Source organism: Ochotona curzoniae, unplaced genomic scaffold, assembly GCF_017591425.1.
Source record: "Ochotona curzoniae isolate NIBS_2020 unplaced genomic scaffold, NIBS_Ocur_1.0 scaffold_4506, whole genome shotgun sequence".
Classification (NCBI taxonomy): domain Eukaryota; kingdom Metazoa; phylum Chordata; class Mammalia; order Lagomorpha; family Ochotonidae; genus Ochotona; species Ochotona curzoniae.
The window spans coordinates 1735134-1749791 of NW_024467119.1; the positions used below are offsets into that span (position 1 = coordinate 1735134).

Consider the following 14658-nt stretch of genomic DNA (forward strand, 5'->3'; position numbering starts at 1 on the left):
ATCCCATTTCAGCTCTTACCTGCCAGCCTGTCCTGTTTTTTTCTCCATTTCCTCCTCCGCACAGCTACTAAATCCTTTTTTTAAAAAGTGCTTTCTGACTTTAGTCACCCCATCTGCCGTTTCAGTTCTTAATGATTGCTACATCACCAGGTAACACCTGGGATGTCTAGCTAGTCGTTCTCAGTCACGGACTATCCACCCCCCTTGGTTTCCTTGTTGCCAGCAAGGCACACTTTACACAGCCACCACTCCAGCTTGTCCTTAAAGAGCTTGCGTGTGATAATTCTAGAACTGTATATATAGGACCTAATGTGCTTTACAGTGCCACCTCTTCACTTCCCCTCCTGCAGCACTTATGTCATCATTTCTCACTTTACAATCCTGAGATTTCATGGCCATCACTGAAGTCATCCTTCCTCCAACACAGCTCTGCCTTCTTTAGAATACAGAAAGGCACTCCATGGTCCAGTCTGGTTCAAGTCCATCCTCACTCAGGTGCAGACACAGACACGCTGACAAGCCTGAGTGCATGGCCAGAACCACAAGCTGGCTGTACGGGATGTCCATGCTTCCATTTGCCACCTCTCCTGCACTGAACGCCTTTTGGGGGACCCCCCCTAGGGACCCCCGTTTGGTCCATTCTTGGTGCTCTAACACCATCTTTCCTTCTTCCCATTTTTGTTTCTGGGAATCTTGCTTTATTTCTCACTGAGAATACAGAAACAATTGAAAGGGGATTCTTGCAGCGTTTCCCCTGGTTTGGTCCCTGACCTTCTGTCCCATGCAAAAAATCTTCCTGAAAATGTTCCTTTCAGGAATATTTGTGTTCCAGTATTTGGGCTTTTCCATCTGTTCAAGTTTATGTTGCAAAGCCTGTCCAGTTTATACTTTCTAGAGGGCAGTACATCTAAACGTCCTCAAAGTCAACATTCAACAAATGGCTGAAAAACAGCTTTCTTTTGACTTTGGACTCCACCTTCACCTTAAGGGTACACATCTACCTCTAATGTTATGATCTTAAAATCCCCTTCATCCAAATGTCTGTATTTGCAATCCCTGCCTCTCCCTGTTCTGCTCTGACACACCTGGGTCAGGATCTCTACTCCCCGGTTGATGAACCCTGTTGCCATCCAGTCACTAGACAAAGAAGTCCCCTGACCTGTTCCTCGCACAGCTTGCACAGACTCTACAACATTGGATCATCACTCACTTCGTCCTGGAGATATATTCCTCACTGTGCATACTGAAGTTTTTATACTTTGAAATAATTATGAATTCATAAGAAGCTGCAAAAACAGTACAGAATTGTGCAGTCCTTTCCCCTATATATTTTGCCAGTTGTTACATAGTGTTCAGTTATCCATCAATATGGAGATGGAAGATTTGCAGTGGCATGATGCATGTCTGGCTTTTATGGCATTTCATCCCGGTCTTTTTTTTTTTCTTACTCTCATGGATTTCTGCTATATCCCTGAGAAGGTCTTAGCTCTCTCACACATCTCTCATCCTGTGTCTTTCCTTCAGGGCTGGATACGCAGTCTCCCAGCCTCATTTCTTTCTGACTTTTGCTGATGATATCTAGTCTTTGTTGTGGGCCGACAGTTTATGTCACTAGTTGAGACTCTTGTGTCCCCTATCAGGATGCAGTTTGGAGCCTCATTCCTCCATTTCCAACCAAGCTTGCTGCTAATATGCCTGGGAAAACAAGAGAGGATGGCTCAAAGCACTTGGGTCACTTCCTGCATTGGCCTCAATAATGGACACCTCAGAGGAGTTCCAGGCTCCTGGTGTTGGTCTGTCCCACTCCTGACTACTGTGGTCATTTGGGGACTCAGGAGAAAGAAGAGTTAATATTTCTTTCTCTCCTTCTGTCACTTAATATTTTCAATGAGTAAATGCATTTTTGTTTTCAGGTGCAGTGAGTCAAAATCTCCCAAAGCCTAGACTTCCACTTACCATGGCATCTAAACCATATTCCAGAAGTCACAGTGCCATGATCATATATTGGATCTTAGCATTTCAAAATATGAAACTGTCAGGAGATCCTTCATCTCAGCAAATGTCAGCTCTACTCTCCCAGTGCCTCAGCAATTTTTCTGGCCCTGCTTGCCACTCATCTATTCCAGTGTCTCCTAGTCCCCACGAGTGTTGTGTGTCAACTGCACTCTCAATCCACATGAAGGCCTCCTGGCCCCCACTGTCATTGTCACCCCTAATGTGACAGCTTCTCTCCGGTGGATATGTCAGTGACTTCCTAACAGATTTCCTGATTTTTCTGTTTCTCCACATTTTGTGTTTTCTCAACAAATTAGCAGAGATCACCTCTTAAATTCCACATTGGAAGAAGCAACTGGAATCCCCTGGGATCTCTCCTCTCCCTCTTGCTTTCTTAGGAATGGAGGCTGAAATCCCAGATGGTCCCTCAGGCTCGCAACACTTCAGGGCAGCTCTAGCAGCTGTCTCCTCCCACGGTTCCTGATATTTTTGTCAACTGCCTGTTTGTGCAGTGAGCTCGTGGCAAGTTGACGCTTCACCCCTCACTACGTGCTCAGAACCAAGACTCTGCTTGTTTCTTCTGTCTGATCCTCTCTTTAAGTTCTCATGAGGCCTGCACTGTCACCTCTAAGAGGCTGGCTTGCCCTCCTTCAATGGGTTGCCCAGGACAACCCATCTCATAGAGCAACCAAAGAGCTCTGTCAGATGCTGCTGCCTTAGTGACTGCAGAAAATACAGGATTTGCTTTTCTGTTTTTCTTGTCTAAACACTTAGCATGTTGCTTCCGTAAGGGTTGAAATATCTCTTGTTCTGTTCATCTTGTAGTCTTTGTAGTGAGAACTCGAGTTGTCAACCCACGTCTTGGTGTCCACATGTGGCCTAGTGTCTGTTTCTACAAACAGAATTTCATGGGAACACAATCGTATCTAGTTGTTTAGGCAACACCCATGGTTGTTGCTGTTGTCTGGCATTAGTGAAATAGTTGAAGCAGAGACCATACGGTTTAGTCTCTGACTTTTCATAAAAAAATATTCTCTGACTGATAGGTGTCTTTGACTCTTGATAAATGACTTTTGCTGGAATGGATGTGCAGAAACCAGGACTAAACATAGACTAAATGTGGATGTCTATGGGACATTGAAAAGACAATTGAAAGCACATTTTGGCATGACTGTGACTCTATCACGCTCAGCAATATGGAAAAGGAGTGCTAGCGTTAGGAGCTAGAGTAATTGTATCAAAATAAGGATGGCATTGGGAATTTACTCAGGAAGTTTGCAATGTATAAATCACATTCCTAGAATCCTATTCTTAGGAAAACATAAAATGGAAGAAACAAAAGCAATGCTATATGCTCAGAGACACTAATTAGAGCATGATGTGTAAAGTAAACACTGGAAGCATTCATTATGTTCAATTACAAGCAGAGAGATAACTAATAATTAGTGTAATGCTGAGAATAAAATTTTGCCAATTAGAATCGAACTGTGCAATTCTTTTCCCACAGGGGAGAGCATGAATGTGCTAGTTCCAGGAACGTCAGCTTGTGACCAGCGATGCTGGAGGTGAGACGGCTTCGTTTAGGATCAGCTCCTTCCCTTCCAGCTCCCCGGTGACTAGTGCACTTCTAAAAGTAGTTACTGGGGTCGAGCGAGTGGAACCTCTCATTTCATCTTTAGCAGACCTGTGGGAAGAAAAGCAGCACCGGTCCAGGTTCACGGACTTGGACACTAAGGCTTTGCAAGAAAGGAGCTTATTCAGGATGTTGCTGGTATTGTGTCTTGCAGCTGGGAGCTGAAGGACAAGGTCCACACTGTCAAACACTTCTTGTCACTGCCTGCAACAGTTAGTGCCATTTGCACGGACCCAAGCACATTCATCCCCATGGCTCCATGTGTAACAGGGTCCTGCACTACACACCATAATGGAGAATATGTACCATGATCCCCAGAACTGAAAATCACTATGATTTTTAAAACTTGCTGCAAAATTGTATTTAATGAAACAATGTGAGTAACACTATTAGCAGAAAGCCTGCAGCATAGCAAAGAAGCGAACACACAGAGAGCCAGGTAATATTGATATATTTTTTTCAATAATTCTTTTTTCAATTTGTGGTAAGATTTATATCAGAGCTGCTTATTGCACAGTATGCAGGAAAAATGCTTGCAATTGGATTGTCTGAAAACGACTTGAAGTTAATTTAAGGCTATATTTTTTAGAAGCAGGCTGTTCCATTCAATCTCACTTTGCCTCACTTGGTCTTGACAAGACAGATCATTTCAGGCCCATTCTGCAATGTAACTTTGTAATGTAACTGGCAAAAGTACAGCTGTGTTTTAAATACCACAGGACTGACAGGCACCCATTAGAAACACAGCTTCGCCTCCGTCCCCACCTGCCCCTGTCCCTTTGTCACAGGCGGAGAAAGGCTGAAGTTAAAAGGGCTCTCCTGGCGTTTCTGAAAGCTCTGCCAACTGTAGTCACACCACGTGAGCTTATCAATTCATGACCTGGCAGGTTTAGACATCTCGGAACACAACAGAGGAATTCAATAATTAGCATGATTTAGTAAAGAACGCGCTGTTCCTGGCACCAATTCTTTACTAATGCCTTTGCCATGTCTTTTCTCTTTCTTAGAAAACAGAACTGTCCTCAGACAGATCACATAAACCAACTCTTATGAAAGAAGTTAAGACAGTCACTGTGTCTTATAATCTCCAAACTTTCACGTAATAGTCATGGCCTGTTTGAGACATACACGGTCAGACATGCAGAATCTCGGGTAAGCTTTGACTGAGTGAGAGCCTGTGTTCTCAGGGCTTCCAGAACATGACGCCAAGAAGCAAGCAGACAGACAGCAGACAGACATCAACCAAACATCCTCCTTCCCATTGTCCCCAGGGAGAGGGCAATGTGAAAGCATGGAGTCAGGACTGGCCTTGCCACCTCCTGGACATGGTGTCCAGCCTCCCGACTGGGATTCCTGCACGGGATGCCTCAGTGTTCACCATGAAGAGCATCTCATAAAACCACACGCACACTTCTGACACACTGCCCCATGGAGTTCCTTTGCTCCCACTGTGGAGAGTGACTTCATTGTCTACGTGGGCAGGTAAAGGGCTCCTGGAGACCCTGCAGGCATTGCTTCTGGGTGAGGGTGCTCCCCATCCACAGGGGCCTGGCTTGTTTGCAAGAGGGTCTGGGTTCAGAGCATAGCAGATCTGCTCTCCGTGTGGACAGCCCAGGGTCCTGAAAGAGCAAAATTCAGCTGGCACACCTGTCTGCTCCTTCTCTGGGCATTGGGGCACCAGGGCTTGTTCCACCAGCCTGCTAGTCTCCCCATTGTGGGGAGCAGGGTTCGCAGGTGTGCTTAGCAGCTTGCACCAGGCCTGGACAGAACCACCGTCCAGGATGCAGATGGCCTGTGTGACCAGCCCTCCTCTGGTTGCATGACTTGAGTGTGATTAACCCTGTCTCCTGCACAATGTAACTGTTATCCGTGTGTGTGTGTGTGTGTGTGTGTGTAGGTACCTGTGAAGCTCATGGGAGAATAGAAGACAGCACCGCTTCTCTTAGAAGGTTCCAGCAGCCCCTGGTGTGTCTGTATTTGTCCACTTGGGTAAGCATCTCTGGAAAACTTGTAGAATTCACCATATTCTTGACTTCTCTAATTCCCCTGTGTCTTCCCTCTGGAGTAATATCGTTACTTTAAAATGCCTTATTGTATGTAAATGGAAAATAAGTGAAGAACAACTAATTGCTGACTGGCTACCTGTGGGATGCACCCTGCATCTTTTACAATCTCCTGCTGACTACAGTGGCTCCCACAGGGGTGTGAGATCAGCCAGAGGTAAGAAGCCCCCAGCATCCTCAGCCCACTCCCCAAGCAGGATGCTGTGTGCCTCAGTCTCCCAGGAACAGACAGGGACCAAGAGGGAAGGGATGAGGATTAACTCAGTCCAAATAAAGGCTTTTCCCAGAAGAGGAAAACTGTTTTCCTGAGAAAATAGGCCATTGTTTGCTTTGTTTTCTCCATGTTTGACTTACTCATCAAGAAATAGCTTCAGAAAAACAGTTTGCCTTTAAGTAAAGCATCGGCAAGACCCCACAGCCCTCTGAGCTGGACACTCTCTCAGGTTACGTTTATAACGCAGCTTTTTGGAAAGCTGGGGGCTGCTGGCAGTCTCATCCAGCACTAGGTAAGCCAGCAAGTGTTGTCAATACTGGGTCCCAGCCCTAGGCCTCCTCAGAGAACACTCTGGAGCAGGCACCCCTACGCGCCCTTTGACTGGCTCACAGGTTCACGGGCACACTTGTACCTGTACTGCAGGGGGTGGTGGGCAGGAAGGGCACACGAGTACACAGGCTTTCAGATGGGACCAACATCACTCACTTGGGTTTGTGGACAGAACGATCCAGATGGCCAGGCTTCCTGTTCCCTGCCCAGATGCTGCAGCTCAGGAAGAAAATGCTGCTTTCAATTTCGCGTAGTTAAGTCCTTTTCTTTCAGATCTTTTGCTTTTTTCTATAAATTAGAAGGGAACCAATCCTGGGGCACAGGTGAAGGTTCCTTCTTCTGGCCCCTGCGGGAGCTCAGGAAGACCACTTCCTTGCTTAGGTCTAAGACACAGGAAGAGTTAAACGCGAAACAGGCAAGGTTATTGCGAAGATTAGTAACAAGAAGTGAAGCGTGCGTGCACAGTGACTCTTGGAGGTCAGTAGGATTAGCCCTCATTTTGTAGCGCTTCTGAGAGTCCTACAGCTGCCGTGATGTGCCCAGCGCTGCTGTCAGCTGAATGCAGGCACACTGCCGGAGGTGTGAGCCTCGGAATCTACAGGTGCAATGCTGCGTCCCTAGCTGTGCCGTTCACATGGGTGTGCATGCGATGTGGTCTGTAGCCCAGGCCCTGTGGGTCCACCCTCACTAGACTTGCATTTTGCCATCTGCCTGAGCCACTGATCATTCAACATCTCTCCTTAAATTATCCTGGCAGCTTTTTATTCCAAAGAACATTAATATCACATTTCAGAAAAGTCCTTTAGGTAAGAGCTGCAAGCACTGAGATCCTGCTCCTGTGTGTTTCTGTCCACCCTGTTCATCACAATCATCAAAATACGAAGCTACTCCCAGGAGCCGATGGGAGAGTGGTGGTCCTAACTGACAGCTTCAAGACATCCCTGAGACGACTCCTTGCTTATCATCTTATGCAGATCAATGCATTGATTAGTTTAGTACCAGGGGTAGGGAAACATTTTCTCCTGCCAAGGACCACATTTTATAAATGTACAGCATTCTTCATGGCCCATACAGAATCATCAACTTTAAAATTAGCCTGCTGTGGATTTACTGACTTTCATTTCTGCTACAGTTGCCTTGGGGGACCAGAGCAGATGACCTGATGGTCCTTCTATGGCTTGTGAGTGGATGTTCCTCATCCTGTTTAACAGCTCTCCCAAATGAGTACCTGTACACATCAGACAGTTGAGATGGGAAGAGTCCACTCTGGTGGCCAAGCTGCCACTTCAGGGCTTGTAACGCTGGGTTTCTCATGGCCAGCCCCTTGTTCATCCTCTGTTCATGGTGGGGGTTTCTACTTCTCCTTGTCCTTACTGTGCATGGCACAGTTTACAGGTGTGTGGCCTGCAGGTCAGGACTCCTGGATGCAGACCTCAGCTCTGCTCTCGGCCATGGCATCACCTTCAGTGAGCCATATGTACGTGATGCAGGCAGTGAAAGAGGCCAATGGAGTTACCCCACGTGATCACAGCAGGCAATGAAAGAGGCCAGCGGAGTTATCCCATGTGACCCCGGCGTTATCTGCTGCAACCATGAGGCCCCAGGGTGTTAGCAAGGCCCGCTCCCTGAATGTCTCTCATTTTTTTCTATCATGTTTCAGGCACATGCCTTCAAGCTGTTTCTCTCTCCACTGGTGATTCTGCGTCCCCTTCCAAGTCTTTCCCTGTCTTCATTAGACCCTGGTGTCACTCCTTCCTGAAGCATGAGAGCATCTGAAATGAGATTCTTTGTGAGAGGCTTTTCTGGGTGCATCAAGAGGCGTTCTTCCTCTTACCTTTTTCCAAACTAATTTTAAAATAGACTCTCCTCTCTTGTCCTATTTGACACGAATATATGTCAGAAGTTGCTGAGCACTGAAAGGGAAGAATGCGAATCAGAAGACACAGATCTGTGTTTTTCCAACCCCTTCTCTCTTCCATCGTATAATTATGAGAAAACTGTGTGCCAAGTTCTCCATTGCAAGTGAAAATGGAATCCACTCAGAACATCTCAAATCTGTGCACATTAACAAAAAAGATTCGCGAAGAATGTGTCTCCAAATCTGACCTGAGCAGAGGCATCCGTGGCTCCTGAGAACGGCACAGGGGACAGGTGCCCTCCGAGGTCTGGAGTAAATGTGACACATACACTGGACATTGGAACTAGTATTTAGTTCATGCCTTTTACTGAGAATATATGAACATGGCAATCTTTGGGACGTGTGAAGCTTGAAAATCTATTATCAAAATGAATGCCATCTGTTTATTTGTTTTGGGTCTATGTTTGCTTTTTATCTTTGAGAAGGGAGAGTTTCAGGGTCCGGTTAGACTTGGATTTGTGAAGGTTCGTTCCTGAGTGGTGCTTGTCGGTCACCTGGTGGTAGGCCAGCTCGAGGTCACTTCAGCAGCTATGCAGGTCACCTCTCCCACTGTGAAGTGACGTATGGGGGGCGGTTGATAAGGCTGTTGCTTCTGGGATTCTCATCTCTTTGCGATTAGCACAACATATCATCAGTAATCTTGCAGGTTTGAGTTAACTCAAGAGCTAGGTAGATAGGTCTGTTCCATCCTGAAGTCCAATAGTAGTCCTCTGAACTACAACTTAATGTATGAATATGCAAATACATTCACAGGTTCATGTTAGTGTGCATGTGAGGTACACATATGAATTTATACATATGTATATATATATACACAACTCAGTGTCATTTTTATTAGTAATGTGTTATGTATTTTGAACAAGCACATTGTTGCTCATTTAACTCTTATTTGTTTTAGATTTTAGACAAGGAGAGGGTGAGTTATTTATTGAATATGTTCAATTTCTGAAGGAATCAATGCTATACTTCAAAAATGAAGCAATTCTCTTCAGATTCTGGAAAAGAGAATCAAAGCCCTTCATAGAAGAAATGAAACTGAACTTACTAGAAAAATGGGAATTCCTGAAACCATTGGAGTGGGGTAAGTTCTTTTTAGGCTAACATTTCACAAATCACAGGTAATAAAAATGGACTTAGACAAACAGATAAATGAAATCTGACAAGGGGTTACCACCCAGATGTACTAGAGAAACCACGAAGCAAGCAGAGAAATAAAAAAGGAAAATGGTTCTAATAGGCATTTCTCTAAAGAAGATTCATAATACACCACATGATTTTAAACTGTTCAACATCACAATGAAGGAAATGCATATCCAACCTGTAATGAGGTAGACTTAAACTGGCTCCGTCCATGGGGCAAAAGGGTACTTACGAGGTTGGAAAGCAGGGGGCAACCTCTATCCTGCAGGTGGGAATGGGAACTGGTATAGCCTACAAGAGAAGCTGAATGAAGTTCCCTCAGAAACTAAACATAAAGGGGTGATGTTATGGCACCACGATGCAACTCACCACTTGCTATGTAAGGCATGTCACACTGAAGGGCTCTGCTTAAAACTCAGCCCCGAGCAAATGTGGCTGAAATAGCATCAGAGTACTGCCCAAGTATGTGAGCCTGGGACATCCCCGTGGAGAATGCTGTTGGACCTCTGATTATCAGCTTTAGCCTGACCAAGCCCAGACTGCTTTAGTCATTTCAGGAGTGAACCAGGAAACAGAAGATTTCTCTCCCATTCTGAATACTAAACAACGAGCTATCAAGTTGGAGAAACGAGCCAATGGCCATCAGAGAGAATAGAGCTCACTGATGGCAAGGCTTTAAATAATTAAGAAGGAGAAGAGACCTGAGTTATTCCACTAAAATGTATATGTCTTGGATCAATGAGGAAAAAATAGGAGAACTGAAATATTTAGATGAAGTAAAAAGGTGGTTGTGACCAACCGAGTCTATCATGTTCCACTGCTACTCTTCTCCCTACGTTCCCAAGTGGTCCATCTTCCTCCGTTTCTCGCAGTGAGGTTAGCCACGTGGTTGAGTTCCCATGAAGGTTTGTATTAGGGATCGATGCCAATATATGGACAATGTACCCAGGACTCCCCCTCCCACACTTCTCCCTCAGGCAACTGGCAACTTTGATTAAAATCAGAAGTTGAAGACAGCACTCCCCAGAGCACTGTAACATAAGAAGCAACTGTCCGTCAGAAACACGCATCCTGGGATACACATCACTGAAAAGTCCTTTCTCTTGGCCAGGTAATATGATATTAATGAAACCAGCAGGAAAATAATTGGTTGAAATGTGAGGTAAAAGTAATCATAGCATTGTCATAAAAAATTGAGGCAAGGAAAAAGTTGATCTGAACTCTCATTTGAGTGGAACAGGTAATGAGATATTGTAATCCTGGAAGAGATAAATCTAATCACAGCCACACGCACACACACACACACACACATAGCACACTTGTTGAGCCATGAGTATACAACTGCATTACGAACAATATTTCTTATCAAACTTTATAAGCAATATTTACACAGTATTTTGATCTTAAAATAAAAAAAATAAATGCTAGGTGCTTTAATATTGTGGGATTTATATTACTACGAAGAGAACAGAAAAGAAGAAAAAGAAAACACAAAGGAAAATATAGAGATGAGAATATTCCTAAGATGTAAACGCAAAAGTACTGCCAAAATTAAGGAAGTAAGTTAGCAAGAATTAAGTGCATTATTCAATATATAGAAAAATCTATCTCTTATCAGAAGTAGGACATGGGAAATTGAACTGATATAATAAATCATCGCTCATAGGAATATTCCAATTAAATTTTTTTAAAGTTTAAAATTAGTATATTAAAAAAAGCAGCAAAACCAGTAGATATATAACTATATTTTTATAAAGGTCCCGAGAAATGTCAAAATGTTCCTGTGTCCATGGTTACTGGTATGGAAATGCTGCCTCTCCTAGTGCATCCTACCGTGACACTAAATGCTTCAACTACAGACTCCTGTTGCTTAGAGTGAACAGGTTCAAGCCAAAGCCAGGTTGGACAGTTGGATCCGTAACTGCTGTTCTGCAATGGCGTAGGCAGACAGTAAAGCAGATGTCAACTCAGTTTGAAACTCTACTTGCTAACCTTTGCTGCAGGAATCATCAAACTTAATTCATCTCCTTTTCAAGGTGATTTGAGGTACAAATGTCATCACACACAGTTTCAGCACAAATTTCTGAGTTGTCCTCTCAGTATGAATTTGGATGGATTTCTATTGTGCTTCATGTAAACAGTGCATGTAATACTAATACAGGTTACTTGGTAGTGTAGCATGTTGTAAGTGCTGACTGCAGGGCCCTCAATTTTGGAAGAGCTTCTAAACGTATCTTCTCAAGTGCAGTAGGATATACAAGGTGCTCCTTCCCATGAAGAATCAAGGCAGATACAACAGTGGTTCTCAGAGAGAGAGAGCCTGGATCCGGAGTGGGCTAGAGAGGGACTGGGCCTCATCGCTCCTTCCCAGTGTGCAGCTATGCCCCATTTCCTGCAGCTTAAACTAACTTTGGATTTACTCACATGTGCAAATGCATATGCATTTGTCACGGACTCGTTAGGCCATTAACATAAGATCACAGCATCTAGGGTTGGGACAATGTAGAGGCTCTAGGGAAATGGTCCAGCACTTCTGAGCCGCCCTGTGACTCCCCTGTGGTGTTTTCTTTGGTTGAATGCAAGGTTTTAGGTTCAGGAGGATTTTCTGGGTGCGGACACTCCTTATTCACTTCAACTGTGTTTGTCCTCATTATAAATCTGCAGACAGTGGACTGGCTTTTCTGTTCTCCTCTCCAGAGGAAACAATTCTGCCAATTTGGAACCCAAAGGGATTTACTGTATATTCTTGCATCTAACAAGATGATTCAGTAATTTACAACTTAGTAGTAATGTAGAAAAAAACACAAAACAAATTATGATGGCATTTGAACTGTGACTTGCAAGCATTTTTCACTGATGCCATCTGTTTCTTCCTTCCCTCATTTATATTTTCTTTCTAGTCAGGCCTCAGAGTGCAACATTGTATATCTATAAGGGCTATAGGAAGCCTTGGCAATGATGGACAATACTGAGGTGAAATCAAGCAATATGGCATACTTCATGTTAAGTTCAATGGTAGATGAGAATGTGACGGATGATTGCATCTCTAGAAAAAGAACGGCTGAGCTCTCATCATGGAAGAGAAGACCATTTAATGCTGATTTCCTATTTAAGGAAACATCTGATTTTCAGGGAAAACTGAACTGCTATTTCATTTCATACCACACGAAGTATGTGCTTATATCACACAGTAGGACTTCAGATTGTTCATGGGAAATAGAAACAGAACTCAAGCTTGTTCTGTGGCAGAATTTTTGGAACACATGCAAACTGGCAGTTATTCAAGAAAATTGATTATCATTTTATGGCAAATCATATTGATGAACCCTTGAATCAGGACTCCCACTTTTGATTACAAGGTCTAACATAAAGTGTGACTAGCTAAAGAATAAATGAAGAACCATTAAACGGGAGTGTTCATGAACATGCATACTCATCTTAGTGTCAAGAGGAATCAACCAAGAATAAATGAAGACAATGCCATCTGTTTGGAGGATGCATGAACAAGTGGTATGCTTTTGCTGATGGTGTAGCATCTTTCAGAACGTGTCTGTCACTGTTGGTTAGAGAGCAAGTGGCACCCTGGTGTCCATGCTCAGACCCCGAGTCCCACGGCCGTACCTCGACAGAATGGAGCAGGGAAGTCCCAGGACGCCCCATTTCCGGGGCTCACAATGCAGGTCAGAACTGCGTGGCCTTCCAGTATGTAGCCTGAGAGACAGCTGTACCGGATTTTGTCGCCTATGTTGAATCTCGTTCCGTGCAGGACTCCCTTTAGTATTTCTCCAGGATTTCCACATGTGTGGCTTGGTAGAACTGTTGGAAAGAGAAGAAAAATATGTGAAGGAAAACTGTGTGTAGAGACCCACTTCTAAAACAGGCACTGTGTTGGACTGACAAAATGACCACTCACGCATTCAATCAGAAGCAGAAATAAGTACAACTTGTCAGGAAGAAAAAACTATATTTCTCATTATTTTTGAAAGACAATATGAGGCTTCCTCAAAAAAAAAAAAATGGACCCACACTATTATTCAGCAATCCCAGTTCTGGGCCTACATCTAAGAAACGACCTCAGTATGTTGGCGAAACATCCATTCATGACAGTCACAGCAGAACCAACCAAGATGCCTGTGGCAGACAAGCACAGTGTCAATATGAAACAGCATAGAATACTGTCACTTGTGCCAGCCTGTCTGTGTCCAGCACATCCTAAGAGAAGGAAGTCAGACAGCAACCAATAGTAAATGTGCTAGCATGTGGAAACCCTCAGATTATGATTATTTTCATTAACTTTCAATGGTGCTTATGACTGAAGGGTCACATTTAGAAACAGTATATCTGCACAAATTGTTTCTTCCAAGATTGGCATGCTGGTGGACGCCTACCACGCATTTAAAAACCTGCCTGCAAAAGACACCCGCATGACCCTTTGTGAAGGGTCACTTTTCCCATCCACTTAATAGTTAATAACAGCCAAAAACACTTTTGAAGAAGTTAACTGTGGAGCACATCATACCATTTGCTTTTGATTGGAACATTCAGCATCTCTCTGTAATATAGCAATGCATTTAATAAATCATTACTGCCTGTGAGTTTCAGTAAGATTCATAATGAATTATCTAGGTGATAGTTAATACATTTAAACAAAGCATGAAGCCAAAATGTGCTTATGGAGTAGTGTATAATATACCCAGGAAGTATGAAACTGCCCTGAGTGATGCATTGTGTTAGGAAAATATATCATTAATAAACATGAGTATCTCCTTAAAAAGGCTTCTGATAGAACCCACAAATATCTGGCTCTCAAAACATTCAACATCATGTGTCAAGCAGTGCAGCCAAGGCTTGTTTTCTCAGGGTAGCAGGCTGCTCTGGGCCTTAGCAAAGGGCAGCCACCAGTGAGTGCTGGAGCAGAGGCAGCACGGGAGTGATGCACAGGGACAGAAAATGACAACCTTGGGCTGCTGAAGCCCCTGAGTGCCGGGGCAGCTAGAGCAGGGACACTGAGAAGGCCCACCCTCGTCTGCTCAGGCCATTGAGTGCCCAGGCAGTTGCAGTGCAGGAAGCGAGTGCTGCATGGAAAGTGCTGCAGGGGAAAGAAGGATGCCAACCTTGGGCTGCTCAGGCCCCTGAGTGCCAGAGCAGCTACAGCACAGGGAAGGAGTGGTGCACTGGGAGGGAGGAGGCCCACCCTCGTCTGCTCAGGCCCCTGAGTGCCAGAGCAGCTGCAGCACAGGGAAGGAGTGGTGCACTGGGAGGGAGGAGGCCCACCCTCGTCTGCTCAGGCCCCTGAGTGCCAGAGCAGCTACAGCACAGGGAAGGAGTGGTGCACTGGGAGGGAGGAGGCCCACCCTCGTCTGCT

General features: G+C 44.5%; 1 protein-coding gene across 1 annotated transcript in view; it reads right to left on the minus strand.

Annotated features, from left to right (window-relative positions):
* The window catches only part of CSMD1 (CUB and Sushi multiple domains 1), a 1316379-nt gene that overhangs the window by 819824 nt on the left and 481897 nt on the right, over positions 1-14658 (minus strand). The window contains exon 4 of the mRNA XM_040967079.1: positions 12915-13109. Within this exon, the coding sequence (XP_040823013.1) occupies positions 12915-13109 (195 nt within the window). The remainder of the gene's footprint in view (positions 1-12914; positions 13110-14658) is intronic.